The following is a 19,651-nucleotide window of genomic DNA, read 5'->3' as shown; positions in this document are numbered from 1 at the left end:
CATTAAAAAGCAGAGACATTACTTTGTCCACAAAGGTCTGTCTAGTCAAGGCTATGGTTTTTCCAGTAGTCATGTATGGATATGCGAGTTGGACTATAAAGAAAGCTGAGCACCGAAAAATTGATGCTTTTGACGTGTAGTGTTGGAGAAGACTCTTGAGAATCCCTTGGACTGCAACGCGATCCAACCAGTCAATCCTAAAGGAAATCAGTCCTGAATGTGCGTTAGAAGGCCTGATGTTGAAGTTGAAACTCCAATACTTTGGCCACCTGATGCAAACATACAACTCATTGGAAAAGATCCTGATACTAGAGAAGACTGAAGGCAGGAGGAGCAGGGGTGACAGGGTGAGATGATTGGATGGCATCATCAACTCAATGTACACGATTTTCTGCAAACTCCAGGAGATGGTGAAGGACAAGGAAGCCTAGTATGCTGTAGTCCATGGCATCGCAGTGTCGGACAGGACTTAGCGTCTGAACTGAACTTCCCTGATTAACAGATAATTGTTGGATGAATTGTATTTATGTATATACAGTTAGTAATTTTACCAAAGGTTGGAATTTGTTTTTAATGTGGAAATGGGTCAATGCAATCAATAGAGAGGCATGCTACTGGAGGTAAACAGCAATAAGTGTCAATTTAAGAAAAAATAGATGCACAGGTGCAAACATTTATACATTTTAAAAACTGGAAATATTTTCCTATGTATACTTTCCTTGGATTAATGGTAAACACCATTCTGAAAATGGATTTCCATTCTTGGATTTCAGAAAACACCTAAAACTAATGGCCAACAGAGATGGAAGTTGGCAGAGTAACAATATGAAATGAATATAACATATTGTAAAATACAACTAGCAACAAATGTGAAAGTGAACTAGCCATAACTTCTATCACTTTGCTAATCATCAGGTTACTGTCACTAATCTAGCTGGCCAAGCAGGTATCGCTTTCTTCGTGCATCATGTTATAGACAACACTTCTAAAACTTCAAGCTTGGTCCAGGAGTGTCCAGATAGAAAATGTTAGCTCTTTAATCTCTTAGTAAAAATCACCCCTCCCTGAATTCACCCCTACTCCTGTCTAAGGCATTGAATACAGAAACTTCTTGCCTTCTTTTACTCATACCTATTGAGCACCTACTATGTAACAGGTAATTTACTAAATGTTAAAGAAACTAAAATGAAATTGTCATTGTCCCAAATAAGTTAGAATCTAGTAGTGAGCAACATGCAAACACAAACATAGTATTACTTACTGCTGCTGCTAAGTCACTTTAGTCATGTGCGACTCTGTGCAACCCCACAGACAGCAGCCCACCAGGTTCCCCCAGCCCTGGGAATCTCCAGGCAAGAAAACTGGAGTGGGCTGCCATTTCCTTCTCCAATGCATGAAAGGAAAAGTGAAAGTGAAGTCGCTCAGTCATGTCTCTTAGCAACGCCATGGACTACAGCCTACCAGGCTCCTCCGCCCATGGGATTTTCCAGGCGAGAGTACCAGAGTGGGTTGCCATTACCTTCTCCACATAGTAATTGAGTTATCCATAAAATACAAGAACATGGGGAAGGAATGCCTACATTCACCTAGAGGAAATTAGATATTATTACAGATTATTTCAGATGAAGATGAAGATCCAATACTTTGGCCACCTGATGCAAAGAACTGACTCACTGGGAAAGACCCTGATGCTGGGAAAGACTGAGGGCAGGAGGAGAAGGGGGGACAGAGGATGAGATGGTTGGATGGCATCACCAACTCAACAGACATGAGTTTGAGCAGGCTCCGGGAGTTGGTGATATACAGGGAAGCCTGGCATGTTGCAGTGCACGGGGTCTCAAAAGAGTTGGACACGACTGAGAAACTGAACTGAACAGATAAGAGCTGAGGCTCAAAGGATGAAACTAAACTTGCCAAGTAGGTAGGAGGTGCATGGGAAAGAACACACCACTAACCGAGAAAAGTAGAAGAAAAGCACAGAACAAACAAATAACATTTTATGCTCTAAGAACCAAAGGCAGCTGGATGAAGCCAAAACAAACATTTGCACATATTCAGGATTTCTTTAACAGAGGATGTTCCAAGGCTACCAGAGGACTAACTTCCTTCTGTTTCATCTATACCATGAGAAGGATTTTTGGGAGGCCTCATGGTATAGACAGTCCCAGAATATTGTATAAAGTCTCTTACAGGAATCCATACATGATTGGGATCCTGAGCTTTGTTTCTATTTACCTTGACCTTCAAGGCCACCAAAACTGAAGTTTAGATATAAGACTGACAAATGTCTTTAGGGCAAAAGCTATCATGCTCACTTCTCTGGATTCACCGTTTTCCCTTCCTTTTGTATAATTTTATATATTTACTTTGGCTGTGCTGGGTCTTCGTTCCTGGGTGGGCTTTTCCCTAGTTGTGGAGCACAAGGACTACTGTCTAGTTGCAATGCACAGGCTTCTCACTGCGGTGGCCTCTCTTCTTGTGGAGCACAGGCTCTGGCGTGTGTGGGCTCAGTGCTGCCACTCCCAGGCTCAAGAGTTGTGGTTCAAGGGCTTAGTTGCTCCACAGCACATGGAATCCTCCCAGATCAGGGACTGAACTCATGTCTCCTGCACTGGCAGGTGGATTCTTTACCACTGAGCCACTAGGGAAGACTTCCCTTCTATTTTAGACTGACAATTCTTTACTATCAAAATAGTCTTTTGTTACTTTTAGTATAATTTTTTAATCAAATGTTTCTGAGTTCATTTCAGTAGGAGAATTGGTCCAAGGAAACTAGCCTGTAACTTTAAGGGGGAAAGCTTTTATATATATATATATAATACATATAGCTTTTATATATATCATATATATATATTTGAGATCTATGATATATATAATTAAGATATATGCCATTAATAAGGAACACTTAAATCTATTTTTTAAAAGTTTTAAAAATTTTATATGCCATAAATTAATTTTCCCATCAACTCACAGGATCTAAAAATAGAGTGGGACTATAAGAACAGGTAATATCTGACTCAAGATCAAAAAACTTTACTTTCCTATGTAATGAATTATCAGTGCTTCAAAACAATAAATATATATGACAGCAAATTTTGACCTATTAAAACCATTCTAAGAAAACTATAGTCTTTTTACACTTAAAATCTATTAAAGTATTATCTCTTAGTCATTTCTCAAATTAAAAAGAGTAACCACTTTAAAGGGAAAATAAAATCTTTTAAAAATTACTCCAATAGGTATATTCACAAAATAATTGAAAGCAGGGGCTTGGAGAGAGATTTGTACTGTTATGCTCATAGCAGCATTATTCACAATAGCCAAAAAGGTGGAAATAACCCAAGTGTCCACTGGCAGATGAAAGCATAAGCAAAATATGATATATACATACAATGTCAGCTTTAAAAAGAAAAGAAATCCTGACACATGAATGAACCTTAAGGACCTTATTCTAAGTAAAATAAGCCAGTCATATAAGGACAAATACTGTAAACAAACACTTATATGAGCTACCTAGAATAGACAAATTCAAGGAGATAGAAAACAGAATAATGGTTGCCATGCGCTGGAGAAGAGAAGAATGGAGCGTTACTGCTTAATGAGCAGGGTCAGCTTTGCAAGACTGGAGTTTTGTGGCTCAATGATGGTGATGATATCACAACAATATGAATCAACTTAATGCTGGTACATTGAACTCTAGAAAATGGTTAACAAGCTGAATTTTATGTAATGTGTATTTTCACAATTTTTATTTTAAAAAGTAAAGCTCTATATTAAAAAAAATTATTCCACTGGTATCTAGATATTTAAATTCTATAAACATTAAACTTCTGATGTGTGCTGCATGCTGTCACTTCACTTGTGTCCGACTCTGTGCGACCCCATGGACTGTGGCCCACCAGGCTCCTCTGTCAATGCTCCAGGCAGGAGTACTAGAGTGGGTAGCCATTCCCTTCTCCAGAGGATCTTCCTGCCCTAGGAACTGAAGCTGGGTCTCCCTCATTGCAGGCAGATTCTTTATCTGAGTCACCAGGGAAGGCCCAATTTTTGATTGTGATAATCCAAAAGTATTCCACATATACATTATTCTAGGAAGTTTTCTTTGTTGTAAGAAAAAGGTTTTTTGAGTAATTGCAAACTAAGACAATCAGGATTTGGAAACAACAACTTTCCCTCTGCTAAGTCAGGACAGATAAGTAAAGCTATCTCTCCATTAATGAAGAAGAGCCTCAATATAAACCTCTTTTTAGGCTGTAGAACCATTATCTAAACTATTTAAATGCAGAAAAATTTTTTTTAAAAATGAACCATTTATTCTGTAAGATTGCTAATATAAAACTTTAGTCTGATAATCTACAATGTCCTCATTCACATGAAAGTATATGTATACCTACTTACTTATATAAAGTCAGAAAAAGAGCCAATAAAAATTAGAACATAATCCTAATTAAAACTCAGTATGATATCCCAGTTTACTGAATTGGATGTTATGAGCATTTTATTAGAACCTACCCACTGTGTGTAAACTGATAAAATTCAGTTTCTTAAAATGCTTGGCTGATTCTGTGATTATAAGATTAGATTCTGTGAGCATAAAAGAAAAAAAAAAATCACAGTTTTCCCCACGAAGAACGGTTTATTGAGATATCATTTCTTGCAATTTTATCCCCATGAATAAATGAAGCATATTTAAATTTTCTAGAGTTGAATAAAATCTAATGTTTTCCTAAAGAAATTAAGTAACTGCATGCAATAACTTCCAAATTATATAATAAACTTTGGCAAAATAACAACATTCTTTGCAAATGCCCACTTTATGATTATGCACTATTTGATTTCTAGCTTCTTTTTTTTTTTTCTCATTAAGTTGTAGATTTTTAAAAACCACTTTACCTTTCTGCTGTAAGGATTACTAATTACTAGCTTGGTGTCATCTGAGCCAGATAAAATATATTCTCCAGTCTCATTCCAACAGATTGTATTAACCTAAGAAGAAAGCAAAAGAAGAAATTTAAGCAGACTTAAAGTAATAATAAGTATGGCATCTTCAATTAGCTGATGGTTCAGAATTTTATATCACTAGACAGCATATTCAAAAGCAGAGACATTACTTTGCCAACAAAGGTCCATCTAGTCAAGGCTATGGTTTTCCCAACGGTCATGTATGGATGTGAAAGTTGGACTGTGAAGAAAGCTGAGCACCGAAGAATTGATGCTTTTGAACTGCGGTGTTGGAGAAGACTCTTGTGAGTCCCTTGGACTGCAAGGAGATCCAACCAGTCCAATCTAAAGGAGATCAGTCCTGGGTGTTCTTTGGAAGGAATGATGCTGAAGCTGAAACTCCAGTACCTTGGCCACCTCATGCAAAGAGTTGACTCACTGGAAAAGACCCTGACTCTGGGAGGGATTGGGGGCAGGAGGAAAAGGGGACAACAGAGGATGAGATGGCTGGATGGTATCACCAACTCGATCGATATGAGTTTTGGTGAATTCCGGGAGTTAGTGATGGACGGGGAGGCCTGGCGTGCTGCAATTCATGGGGTCGCAAAGAGTCGGACAGGACTGAGCGACTGAACTGAACTGAATGAGATTACATCTACGGTAAATAATATACCAGTTTACTTAGTGAAAATATATACTGAGTACCATTTAGCAAACACAATGCTCCATTAATTTATAAAGACTCATAAATTAAGTATGAGTCTTTCTTAAGTTCTATTTAGATTTATTTTAAATAGTCCATTTTATATACAGGGATATAAAACCAAGTCACCTAAAAAGGAATTAGAAAAACTCACTAAAGACCTTTAGCAATTAAGGCTGTGTGGTACTGTCATGATCACAAACATATATATAAATCAATGGCATAGAACTGAGTCCAAAAATAACCCTTATATTTATGGTTCAGATAATTCTTCACAAGGGGCTAACTAAGACAACTGAATGGAGAAAGAATAATCTTTTCAACAAATGGTGCAGTAACCACTAGATATACACAAGGAAAGAACAAATCTGGATCCCTACTTCACATCATATGTGTGTTAGTCGCTCAGTCATGCCTGACTCTTTGTGACCCCATGGACTGCAATCCACCAGGTTCCTCTGTCCATGAGATTTTCCAGGCAAGGATACTGGAGTGGGTTGCCATTTCCTTCTCCAGGGGATCTTCCCAACCCAGGGATCGAACCCGGGTCTCCTGCACTGCAGGCAAATTCTTTACCGACTGAGCTACAAGGGAAGCCCTAAGTAACTAAAAATGATCAAAGATTTAAATGTAAGAACCAAAACCTTAAAACTCTTAGAAGGAAACAGATCTCAATCTTCATGAAAACTAGAACCACAATAACCACTTCACATTCATTAAGATGGCTATAGTAATTTAAGAAAAAACATAGCATATAAGAAGAAAATGCTAAGAAACTGGAACTCTGATACATCTCTGGTAGGGATGCATTACAGTACAACTATTTGGAAAGCAGTTTGGAAGTATGTCAAAAACTGAAACAGTTACCCTGAAGTAAAGTCGCTCAGTCGTGTCCAACTCTTTGCGACCTCATGGACTGTGGCCTACCAGGCTCCTCAGTCCATGGGATTTTCCAGGCAAGAGTACTGGAGTGGGTTGCCATTTCCTTCTCCAGAGGATCTTCCCAACCCAGGGATCGAACCCAGGTCTCCCGCACTGCAGGCAGACGCTTTACCGCCTGAACCACCAGAGAAGCCCTTAGCTGAAATAGTAACCCTATGAGCCAGCAATTATACAAAATGTAGAGTTTTCAGAGAACTGAAAACATACCACATAAAATCTTGTACACAAAAGTTCATAGCTGCATTATTGACAACAGGCAGAAAGGGAAGGGAAGTAATTCAAATGTCTACCAACTCATACTGAGTGAAGTAAGTCAGACAGAGAAGGAGAAATATCTTATGATATCCCTTATACGTGGAATCTAAAAAGAAATGATACAAATGAACTTACAAAACAGAGATTCACAGACTTAGAAAATAAACTTATGGTTGCCAGGAAGGGAGTTTCACAAGGTCATGTACAGGTTGCTATACTCAAAACGGATAACCAACAAGAACCTTCTGTATAGCACATGGAAGTCTATTCAATGTTATGTGCCAGCCTGGATAGGACGGGAGTATGGGGGTGAATGGATACACGTATATGTATGGCTGAGTCCCTCTGTTATTGAACTGAAACTACCACAACATTGTTAATCAACTATAACCCAATACAAATAAAAAGTTTTGAAGTTTAGGGAAAAAAGATATTCCCCCCCCCTGCCAAAAAAGTGACTAATTCATTTCCTCATAATAAAATATCCATACAATGAAGTATTATTCAGGCATAAAAAGAAATAATAATACATGGTGCAACATGGATGAACCTTAAAACTATTACAGTAAGCAAAAGAAGCCAGTCTGAAAGGCTACATATTATATGGTTCATTTACATTAAAATTACGAAATAAGCTTATCTAGAGAAACCAGAAAGCAGATGTAGTGACTGCCAAGAGCTGGCAGAGGGGGAACGGGTGTGACTGATAACTGGTATGGGCTTTCTCTTTTGGATGGTGAAAATATACTGGAATTAGGTAGTGGTGACTGCTATACAACTTTATGAATATAGTAAAAAAGCAATGAACCAAACACTTAAAACAGATGAATTTTTATGAAACGTGAACTGTATCTAAGTAGTTTCAAAAAAATTACTGACTTCCACTTTTTAGTCAAGATGGAATAAGAAGAACCAGATTTACTATCACATTTGAACAACCGAAAAACAGCAGAATATACATTCTTTTTAAGTATACATGATATATTTACCAATACAGAAAACATTTACTTAGGGGACATAAAATAAGTCTCAATATATTTAAAAGACTTCAAGTTCCAGATAAATATGCTCTGTGTCCGGAACAGAATTAAATTAGAAATCACTAACACAAAGAAATATTTGAAAACTATAAAATAACAGATGGTCAAAAAAGAAATCACAGAATTACAAAATATTTTTAACTTGTTTTTTCATTTTATTAAAGCAAAACATATCTTGATTTATGCACTGCAGGCAACACAGTGCTTAAAAGCAAATTTATAGCACAATAACACCTACATTAGAAAGATAAAGGTACCATAACAATGACTTTCGCTTCCACTCTAAAAGCTATAACAACGAGACCAATGAAATCGAAAGTCAAAAGACAGCTGGAAATAATGAATGTAAGAGCAGAAATCAATGAAAAAGAAAACAGGAAAACACAGAAAACTGATAAAACCAGAAACTGGTGCTTTGAAACAACAAATAAAATTAATGCACCTCTACTCAGATTAATCAAGAAAAAGAAAGGGTGGAGGAACTTATTATCAATATCAAAAATGAGAGCAGTTAACACATAACATCATTATGACTACTTGAGCATATAGTATAATACTGTGAACAACTTTATACAATAAATTCAATGATAGAGAGAGCTAACAGAAGCCTTGAAATATAAATACTAAACAAAATTTACTGAAGACGTTTTCCATTTTTCTTAAACTGTAGTTAGAATTTTCACCAAAGAAAACTCCAGGACCAGACTGCTCTACTGGTGAAATCTGTTGAATATTTATTTCAAATAATGAAAATTTTGTACCAACTCTTTCAGAAAATTAAAGAGAATAGTACACTTCCAAACTCACTGGCACAAGATGATGGATCGATATCCTTAATGTACACACAAAAATTCTAAAACAATTTTAGCAAACTGAATAAATCAGTGTAAGAAAACAGATAATACATCACGACTCAAGGAGATTTATTTCTGAAATGCAAAAACAGTTTGACACGCAAATCAATAAAATCCATGATATTAACAAACAGAAACAGAAAATCATATGATCACTGCAATAAATGCAAAATAGACATTTGAAAAATAACCAAGTAACAGTTCACAATAAGAGCTCTCAGCAAAATTGAAAGGAACTTTCTTCAATCTGACAATGAATATTTATTAAAAAAAAATCATACTAAATAACGAAAGCCTGGATGCTTTCCCTCTACGATTAGAATAAGAAAAGGAAGTTGGCTCTCTCACCACTTCTGTTCAACACTGTCTAGAATTTTAGAGTACAATAAGATAAGAAAAAGAAATAAAAGGAAATCAGACAGAAAAGAAGTAAAACGTCTCAGATGATATGACTGTTTATGTAGAATAATAAAGTTGGCTTAAAGCTCAACATTTGAAAACAAAGACCATGGCATCTGGTCCCATCACTATATGGCAAATAGATGGAGAAACAGTGGAAACAGTGGCAGACTTTATTTTGGGGGGGCTCCAAAATCACTGCAGATGGTGATTGCAGCCATGAAATTAAAAGACACTTACTCCTTGGGAGAAAAGTTATGACCAACCTAGACGGCATATTAAAAAGTAGAGACGTTACTTTGCCAACAAAGATCCATCTAGTCAAGGCTATGGTTTTTCCAGTAGTCATGTATGGATATGAGAGTTGGAGTATAAAGAAAGCTGGGCACTGAAGAATTGATGCTTTTGAACTATGGTGTTGGAGAAGACTCTTGAGAGTCCCCTGGACTGCAAGGAGATCCAACCAGTCCATCCTAAAGAAATCAGTCCTGAATATTCATTGGCAGGACTGATGTTGAAGCTGAAACCCAGTACTCTGGCCACCTGATGCAAAGAGCTGACTCATTTGAAAAGACCTTGATGCTGGGAAAGATTGAAAGTGGGAGAAGGGGATGACAGAGGATGAGATGGTTGGATGGCATCACTGACTCAATGGACATGGGCTCCGGGAGTTGGTGATGGACAGGGACGCCTAGCCTGTTGCAGTCCATAGGGTCACAAAGAGTCGGACATGACTGAGCGACTGAACTGAGAGAATCATAAAAAAGGGGAATGGACTAACATTTAGGAAGTTTGATGGACACAGATGAACACAATACTCCCTTGGTAACCATGAGGATGAGTTCCAGGAGAACCTAACAAATATAAATCTGTGGATGTTCAAGTCCCTTACACAAAATGGAACATTTCAGTCAACCCTCAGTAGCCATAAACAAGAAACTTGTGGACATGGAGGGACGACCATATGTAAAAACAGACAACCTGAGGGATTAAAACCACATTTTAGGGACTTGGCCTGGCAATCCAGTGATTAAGATTTTGCCTTCCAATGCAGGAGGCATGGGTTTGATCCCTGGTCGGGAAGCTAAGATTCTACACGCCTCACAGCCAAAACATCAAAACATAAAACAGAAGCAATATTATAACAAATTGAATGAAGATTTTTTTAAATGGTCTACATCAAAATAAAAAAAAACATAAAAAAAAAACACTTTGATATCTACTTGTTGTTCAGTCACTAAGTTGTGTCCAACTCTTTGCAACCCCATGAACTGCAGCACACCAGGCTTCCCTGTCCTTCACTATCTCCCAGAGTTTGCTCAAACTCATATTCTTTGAGTTGGTGATGCCATTCAGCCATCTCAGCCTCTATTACTCCCTTCTCCCCTTACCTTCAATCTTTCCCTGCATCAGTCTTTTCCAACCAGTTGGCTCTTTGCATTAGGTGGCCAAAGTATTGGAGCTTCAGCTTCAGCATCAGTCCTTTCAATGAATATTCTGGGTTGATGTCCATTACAATTGACTGGTTTCAGATCTCCGTGCTGTCCAAGGAACTCCCAAGTCTTCTCTAGCACCACAATTTGAAAGCACTCAGCATTCAATTCTTCAGCATTCAGCTTTCTTTAGGGTCCTACTCTCACATCCATGTATGACTACTGAAAAAACATAGCTTTGATTACACAGTCCTTTGCCAGCAAGGTGATGTCTCTGCTTTTTAATATAGTGTCTAGGTTTGGGATAGCTTTTCTTCCAAGGAGCAAGTGCCTTTTAATTTCATAGCTGCAGTCACCATCCATAGTGACTTTGGAGCCCAAGAAAATAGTCTCACTACTTCCTTTTTTTTCCCATCTATTTGCCATGAAGTGATAGGACTATTGAGCTTAAAGCCCACTTTTTCACTCTTCTTTCACCACCATCAACAGGCTCTTTATTCCTCTTTGCTTTCTGCCATTAGAGTGGCATCATCTGCATATCTGAGGTTATTGGTATTTCTCCCAGCAATTTTGATTCCAGCTTGTGAGTCTGCCAACCCGACATTTTGCATGACGTACTCTGCGTATAAGTTGAGCAAGCAGGGTGACAATATACAGCCTTGACGTACTCCTTTCCCAATCTGGAACCAGCTCCTTATTCATGTCTGGTCCTAATTGTTTCTTGTCCTGAATATAGGTTTCTCAGGAGGCAGATAAAGTGGTCTGATATTCTCATCTCTTTAAGAATTTTCCAGTTTGTTGTGATTCACATAGTCAAAGGCTTTAGTGCAGTCAATGAAACAAATGTAGATGTGTTTTGGAATTCCCTTGCTTCTTCTATGAGATCCAGTGGACTCTGGCAATTTGTTCTCTGGTTCCTCTGCATTTTCTAAAACCAGGTTTTACATGTGGAAGTTCTCGGTTTATATACTACTGTTGAAGCCTAATTGAAGGATTTGAGCACTACCTTGCTAGTATGTGATCTGAGTGCAACTGTACAGTAGTTTGAACATTCTTTGGCATTGCCGTTCTTTGGGATTGGAATGAAAACTGATCTTTTCCAGTTCTGTGGCCATTGTTGAGTTTTCCAAGTTTGCTGGCATATTGAATGTAGCACTTTAACAGCATTATCTTTTAGGATTTTAAATAGCTCAGCTAGAAATCCATCACCTCCTCTAGCTTTGTTCGTAGTAATGCTTCCTAAGATGCACTTGACTTCACACTCCAGGATGTCTGCCTCTAGTATCTACTAGAATGTCTAAAATTTTTAAAACAATGAATGTATCAGGTTTGAAGAAAGAAAGCTACAACAGTGTAATAGTAGCAAACTTCAACATACCACATAAACAATGGATAAATCATACTGACAGAAAGTCAACAAGGAAACATTAGACTTGACATATTTAGATCAAATGAATCTAATACATATAGAGAGAATATTCGATCCAACGGCAACAGAACATCCTTCTTAAGTGCACATAAAACATTCTCCAAGATAAATCATATTAGATCAGAGAACATATATTAGCAAATTTCAAAGAATAAATCATACCAAGTATCTTTTCTGACCACAGTGCTATGAAAAAAAAAGAAATCAACAGGAAGAAAACTGAAAACTTGACCAACATGTGGAAGTTAAATAACACATTCCTGGACAACCAGATCATCAAAGGAAAAAAAAGAATCAAAAGTATCTTGATACAAGTGAAAATAGAAATAAAACATATGGGATGCAGCAAAAGTAGTTCTAAGCAGGAAGTTCACAGCAATCAATGCCTACATTAGAAAAAAAAAAGATCTCAAATAAACCACCTAAATTTACACACTGAAGAACTAGAAAAGAAACACAAAGTCCAAAGCTGGAAGGAAAGAGATGATAAATATCAGAGCAGAGAGGGCTGCTGTTGCCAGCGACCCCGTCCCCTCTGTGAGCCACTGTTGACCCATGCCTCCACAGGAGACCCTCCAACACTAGCAGAGGATGCTATAATATCCTTCATGGTATCCATGGCAACTGTACTTGTAACCGGAGGATTTTTTTGAGCTTTGTCACAAAGAAGAGCCAACACCCTCATCTCACAGTAGAGTTCTGGCCAGAGATCTAGGGCTTCTTATACCATGGCCTCAACAAAACTGGATTTTACCATCACGGTGCCTGTGAACATCAAAGCAACCTCAGCCTGGCGAGCCTCAGTTTTCAGCCACAAGCTTCATTGGAACAAGCTGATTCCTTTCCAAGAAAATCAACCTTGGAACTCAACTTTCCATCCTTTCCTACAAAGTCCACCACTTCCCACAGAAACTGAGTCATCTGGTGACTCTCCCTTCTTCCAATATCTCCTTCACCATCAAAACTTTCCACAGTCTGGGCCATCCTGATTTCCAACGGTACAATAATAGTCTTTGGATTGGCCTTTCAACACCACCCTCACCTAAATCAATCATTAAGGTTTTCCTGGAATCCTAAGTACGATTTCTTATCTTTCTTACCTTTTACTGAAAGGAAATCACAAATAGGCTAAACAGAATTTTGAGGATATAGCCTAAATGCGTAATGAGTTTCCAAGCTAAAACTTGCACACACTAGTTGGACATGAAATAAAGTGAAAGCTAAAGTCACTTAGTCATGTCCAACTCTCTGTAACTCCAAGGACTACAAGTCCATGGAATTCTCCAGGACAGAATACTGGAGTGGGTATTCCTTTCTCTAGGGGATCTTCCCAACCCAGAGATCAAACCCAGGTCTCCTGCATTGCAGGCAGATTCTTTAGCCATGAGGGAAGTCCAGGAATACTGGAGTGAGTAGCCTATCCCTTCTCCAAGGGATTTTCCTGACCCAGGAATTAAACGGGGGTGTTCTACATTGCAGGTGGATTCTTTACCAACTGAGCTACAGGGAAGTCCTAACTGAATATTACAATGTAAAAAATACTTTGTCTCAGAAAAAAATAGTATTTTTCCAAACAGCTACATATTTATGTATTTTTCTATTCAATGTGGGAATTATTAAAGATAGTGATTTTTACCTACAAATTTCTCATGTTTCAGTGGTTTCAGTTGTAATGTCTTCTTTCATCTATATCTTTATAATCTTGTTAAGTCTAGCACAAAGTTTGTCAATTTTGCTAATCTTTTCAAAAAACCAACCATTAGTTTCACTAATCTTTTATTTTTCTATTCTCTATTTTATTCATTTCTTCTCTGATCTTTTTTTTTTAACCACAAATTATCTAAAGTTTTTATTTTAGCCTAAAATGGGCTGTGCTAAGTCACTTCAGTCGTGTCTGACTCTATGGACCATAGCCCACCAGGTTCCTTCATGGTAGTCTCCAGGCAAGAACACTGGAGCGGGTTGCCATGCCCTCCTCCAGGGGATCTTGCTGACCGAGGAATTGAACCTCTCTGAGATTTCCTGCAAAGGTAGGCCTGCTCTTACCTACAAATTACCCTGGGATGCCCAGGTTGCGCAAGTGGTAAAGAGACAATGCAGGAAACCTCAAAGAAACAGGTTCAAAAAAAAGATAAGAGCAGAAATGAACAAAATAAAAAAATCAGAGCAGAAATGAATAAAACAGAGAACAGGAAAATAATAGAAAAAGATCAGTGGAACTAAGAGCTGGTTTTTTGAAAAGATTAACAAAATTGACAAACTCTGTGTTAGATTTAACAAGATTATAAAAAATAGATGAAAGAAAAGATGTTACAGCCGAAACCACTGAAACATATAAGATACTAATATGAAAATTATACAGCAACTAATTACATAATCACCAATAAATTCAGAGGAACATATATCTGACCAAGACTGAATCATGAGAAGAGAAATCTGAAAAGACAAACAATGAGTAAAGAGATTAAATTAAAAACTTCCCAACAACAACAGAAAAGCCTTTGGCCAGATAGCTTCACAGGTTTTAAATGTTTTCCACACATTTAAAGAAGAATTAATAGCAATCCTCAAACTCTTCCAAAAAACTGAAAAGAAGAGAACACTCCCAAACTCATTTTCTGAGGTAAGCCTCAGAAAGGTTACCCTCACATCAAGGCCAGATAAGGATACTACAAGAAAACCACAAGCCAACATTTCTGATGAATACAGAGGCGAAAATTCTCAACAAAATACTAGCAAATCAAATTCAAAAGCACATTAAAAGTATCATACACCATAATCATGTGGGACTTATCACCTGGATGCAAGGATGATTCAATATAAAGAAATCAATAATTGTAATATACCTCATTAATGGAATGAAAGGTAAAAATCATATGATTGTCTCAAAAGATGCAGAAAAAGCATCTAATTCAACATCTTTCAAGATAAAAATTCTTAGCAAACTAGGTATAGAAGGAATATACCTCAACATAATAAAGGCCATACATGACAAGTCCACAGGTAACATCATACTCAATGGTGAAGTTGAAGAAAGCTTTTCCTCTACAACCAAGAGCAAGACAAGAAGTTCAGTTTTCATCACCTTTATTCAACACAGTACAGGAAGTTCCAGTCAGAGTAATAATTGGACAGGAAAAGGAAATAGAAGGCATCTAAACTGGAAATGAAAAGTAAAATTCTCTCCGATTGAAGATGACCTCATCTTATATACAGAATATTCTGAAGACTCCACCAAAAATTTGTCAGTGCTAACAAGTGAATTGAGTAGCTTTAAGATATAACATAAACAAAGAACAGTTTCATTTCTATACAATAAAACAATGAACTATCTGAAAAAGAAACAAAGAAAATGGCCCATTAGCATCAAAAACATCAAAATATATTTAGGAATAAATTTAATCAGGGAGCTGAAAGATCTATCTGGTATTTATATGACACAAAGATGAGAAATACTGAAGGCACAAACAAATGGAAAGATAGGTTTCCTCATGTATGAGAATAGTTAATATTATACCATACTGCCAAATAGCCATATTCATGGCAATCCCCATCAAAACGCCAAAGGCATTTTTACACAGAAATAGAATTCTAAGAAATCCAAAATTTATATGGAATCACCAAAGACTCCAAATAGCCAAAGCAATCTTAAAAAATTAAAATAAGGCTGAAGGCATCAAATGTCTTGATCTCAGACTATATTACAAAATTGTTTAATCAAAACATTATGGTATTGTCTTACGAACAGACACATAGACCAATGAAACAGAAGAGCCCAGAAAATAACCCATGCATATACGGTAAATTAATTTACAACAAAGGAGCAAAGACTACCCAATGGGGAAAGAACAGTCTCTTCACTAAATGGTGCTGGGAAAACTGGATGTTCACATGCCAAAGAAAATTACCATGAAATGGATTAAGGACTTATGTTTAAGAACTGAAGGCAATAAAATTCCTAGGGGGGAAATGTGAAAAGCTCTTGACCTTGATCTCAGCAAAGGTATTTTTGGACATGACAAAAACAAAAGCAAAAATCAACAATTGATAATTGCATCAAACTTAAAGCTCTGTATAGCAACAGAAGCAACCAACAACATTAAGAAGCAACTTACAGAAGAGGAGAAAAATATATGCAAACCTTCTATTTGATAAGGGATTAATATTAAAAACATATAGGGAGCTCATCTAACTAAATAGCAAAAAAAACCACAAGTAATCCAATTAGAAAATGGGCAAAGGCCCTGAATAAACATTTTTCCAAAGAAAAAATACAAATGGCCAAAAAGGACATAAAAAGGTGTTCAGCACCACAAATCATCAGAAAAATGCAAATCAAAACCACAATAAGGGAGGTCTCTTGTGGTCCCATGGTTAGGATTTGGTGCTTTCAATGCTGTGGCATCAGTTCAACCCAGAAGATGTGCAAAATGGACCAAAAATAAATAAATAAATAAAGCACAATGAAATATTTTCTCACACTGTTTAGAATGAAGTGAAATGAAGTTGCTCAATCATGTCCGACTCTTTGCGACCCCGTGGACTGTAGCTTATCAGGCTCCTCTGTCCATGGGATTTTCCAGGCAAGAGTGCTGGAGTGGATTGCCATTGTTTAGAAGGACTATCACCAAAAATATGAGATAAGAAGTACTGATAAAGGCATGGAGAAAAGGGAACCCTTGTGCACCATTTGTGGTAAGGAAAACTGATACAGTCATCTACAGGAAACAGTATGGAGGTTTCCCAAAAACTTTTAACCAGAACTATCGTATAATCCAGCAATCCCACTCTCAGGTACATATCTGAAGGAAATGAAAATACTATCTTACAGCAGACATTATCCTCAATGGTGAAAAACTGAAAGCATTTCCCCTAACGTCAGCAACAAGACAAGGGTGCCCACTCTCACCACTACTATTCAACATAGTTTTGTAAGGTTTGGCCACAGCAATCAGAGCAGAAAAAGAAATAAAAAGGATCCAGATTGGAAAAAAAGTAAAATTCTCACTGTCTGCAGATGATATGATCCTCTACATAGAAAACCCTACAGACTCAACCAGAAAATTACTAGAGCTAATCAATGAATATAGTAAAGTTGCAGGATATAAAATTAACACACAGAAATCCCATGCATTCCTATACACTAACAATGAGAAAACAGAAACAGAAATTAAGGAAACAATTCCATTCACCATTGCAAGAAAAGAATAAAATAATTAGGAATACATCTACGTAGAACAAAAGACCTATATATAGAAAACTATAAAATACTGGTGAAAGAGATCAAAGAGGACACTAATAGATGGAGAAATATACCATGTTCATGGATCAGAAGAATCAATATAGTGAAAATGAGTATAACTATCCAAAGCAATCTATATGCAATGCAATCCCTATCAAGCTACCAATGGTATTTTTCACAGAACTAGAACAAATAATTTCACAATTTGTATAGAAATACAAAAAACCTTGAACAGCCAAAACAATCTTGAAACAGAAGAATGGACCTGGAGGAATCAACCTGCCTGACTTCAGTCTCTACTACAAAGCCACAGTCATCGAGACAGTATGGTACTGGCACAAAGACAGAAATATAGATCAATGGAACAAAATAGAAAGCCCAGATATAAATCCATGCACCTATGGACACCTTATCTTCAACAAAGGAGGCAAGAATATACAATGGAGAAAAGACAATCTCTTTAACAAATAATGCTGGGAAAACTGGTCAACCACTTGTAAAAGAATGAAACGAGAACACTTTCTAACACCATACACAAAAATAAACTCAAAATGGATTAAAGATCTAAACATAAGACGAGAAACTATAAAACTCCCAGAGGAAAACATAGGCAAAACACTCTCTGACATAAATTACAGCAGAATCCTCTATGACCCACCTCCCAGAATATTGGAAATAAAAGCAAAAATTAACAAATCAGACCTAATTAAAATTAAAAGCTTTTGCACAACAAAGGAAACTATAAGCAAGGTGAAAAGACAGCCTTCAGAATGGGAGAAAATAATAGCAAATGAAGCAACTGACAAACAACTAATCTCAAAAATATACAAGCAGCTCCTGTAGCTCAAGTCCAGAAAAATAAACGACCCAATCAAAATATGGGCCAAAGAACTAAACAGACATTTCTCCAAAGAAGACATACAGATGGCTAACAAACACATGAAAAGATGCTCAACATCACTCATTATCAGAGAAATGCAAATCACAACCACAATGAGATACCATCTCACACAGGTCAGAATGGCTGCGATCCAAAAGTCTACAAGCAATAAATGCTGGAGAGGGTGCAGAGAAAAGGGAACCAACCCTCTTACACTGTTGGTGGGAATGCAAACTAGTATAGCCACTAAGGAGAACAGTGTGGAGATTCCTTAAAAAACTGGAAATAGAACTGCCATTGACCCAGCAATCCCACTGCTGGGCCTACACACCAGGAAAAGAGACAAGGCGTACCCCAGTGTTCATCGCAGCACTATTTACAACAGCCAGGACATGGAAGCAACCTATATGCCCATCGACAGATGAATGGATAAGAAAGCTGTGGTACATATACACAATGGAATATTACTCAGCTATTAAAGAGAATGCATTTGAATCAGTTCTAATGAGGTGGATGAAACTGGAGCCTATTATACAGAGTAAATCAGAAAGAAAATACAAAAAGTATTTTCTGTATAAATACAGAAAATCAGAAAGTTAACACAGAAGTAAATCAGAAAGAGAAACACCAATATAGATGTTTGTCAATGGATTAATGCATAAAGAAAATATGATAAACATACACACACACACAATGGAATATTAGCCATAAAAACAAAGGAAATCCTGACATTTGCAACACAAAAATGAACACTGAAGGCAAGATAGAGAATGACAAATACTTTGTAAGATCACTTATATGTGGACTCTAAAAATGTTCCACTAACAGAAACAGAGAAGACTGGTAGCAGAGGTTGGAAGACGGAGGAAATGAGATGTTCAGAAAAATATAAACTTCCAGTTATAAGATGAGTAAGTTCTGGAATCTAATCTACAGCATGTTGGTTACAGTTAACATTACTGTGCTATATACTTGAAAGATGCTGAGAGAGTATATATTAAATGTTCTCACAACCATCACAACAACAAAATGCCAATTATGTGACATGATAAATGTGATGACTAAGCTTATTACAGTAATCATTTTGAAATACATATACATATCAAATTATTCTATTTTACACATTAAATTTATATAATGATATATGTAAAGTATATCACAATAAAGGTGGGAAAATAATAGAGTAAAAGGATATCCATGAAACTAAAACAAGTGGTTATATGCTTCAGGGAGCAGAAAGAAATGGAGAAGACAGAAACAGAAGTGGCAGCCACATATACTTTATTTCTATACCATGAGAAGTTCAGTTCAGTCACTCAGTTGTGGCCAACTCTTTGCGAGCCCATGGACTGCAGCACGCCAGGCTTCCCTGTCCATCACCAACTCCCAGAGCTTGCTCAAACTCACGTCCATCAAGTCAGTGATGCCATCCAACTATCTCATCCTCTGTCGTCTACTTCTCTTCCTGTCTTCAATCTTTCCCAGCATCAGGGTCTTTTCCAATGAGTCAGTTCTTCGCATCAGGTGGCCAAA

General features: G+C 37.1%; 1 protein-coding gene and 1 pseudogene across 29 annotated transcripts in view; one reads left to right on the top strand and one right to left on the bottom strand.

Moving 5' to 3' along the window:
* The window catches only part of DCAF6 (DDB1 and CUL4 associated factor 6), a 185,403-nt gene that overhangs the window by 124,199 nt on the left and 41,553 nt on the right, over window positions 1-19,651 (bottom strand). For 23 of the 29 annotated variants that reach the window (XM_069548629.1, XM_069548539.1, XM_069548574.1 and 20 more), the window contains one exon: window positions 4,894-4,986. The exons of the other annotated variants lie outside the window; for them this stretch is intronic. Coding sequence is in view for 10 of the 23 variants with exons in the window: in XM_069548498.1 (XP_069404599.1) it covers window positions 4,894-4,986 (93 nt within the window). In the remaining 13 variants the exon portion in view is untranslated. The remainder of the gene's footprint in view (window positions 1-4,893; window positions 4,987-19,651) is intronic. 29 annotated transcript variants of the gene reach the window in all.
* Window positions 12,233-13,073, top strand: LOC138429195 (myc target protein 1 pseudogene; annotated as a pseudogene).

Source organism: Ovis canadensis, chromosome 1 (assembly GCF_042477335.2).
Source record: "Ovis canadensis isolate MfBH-ARS-UI-01 breed Bighorn chromosome 1, ARS-UI_OviCan_v2, whole genome shotgun sequence".
NCBI lineage: Eukaryota > Metazoa > Chordata > Mammalia > Artiodactyla > Bovidae > Ovis > Ovis canadensis.
This window is presented reverse-complemented; position numbering and strand designations above follow the sequence as displayed.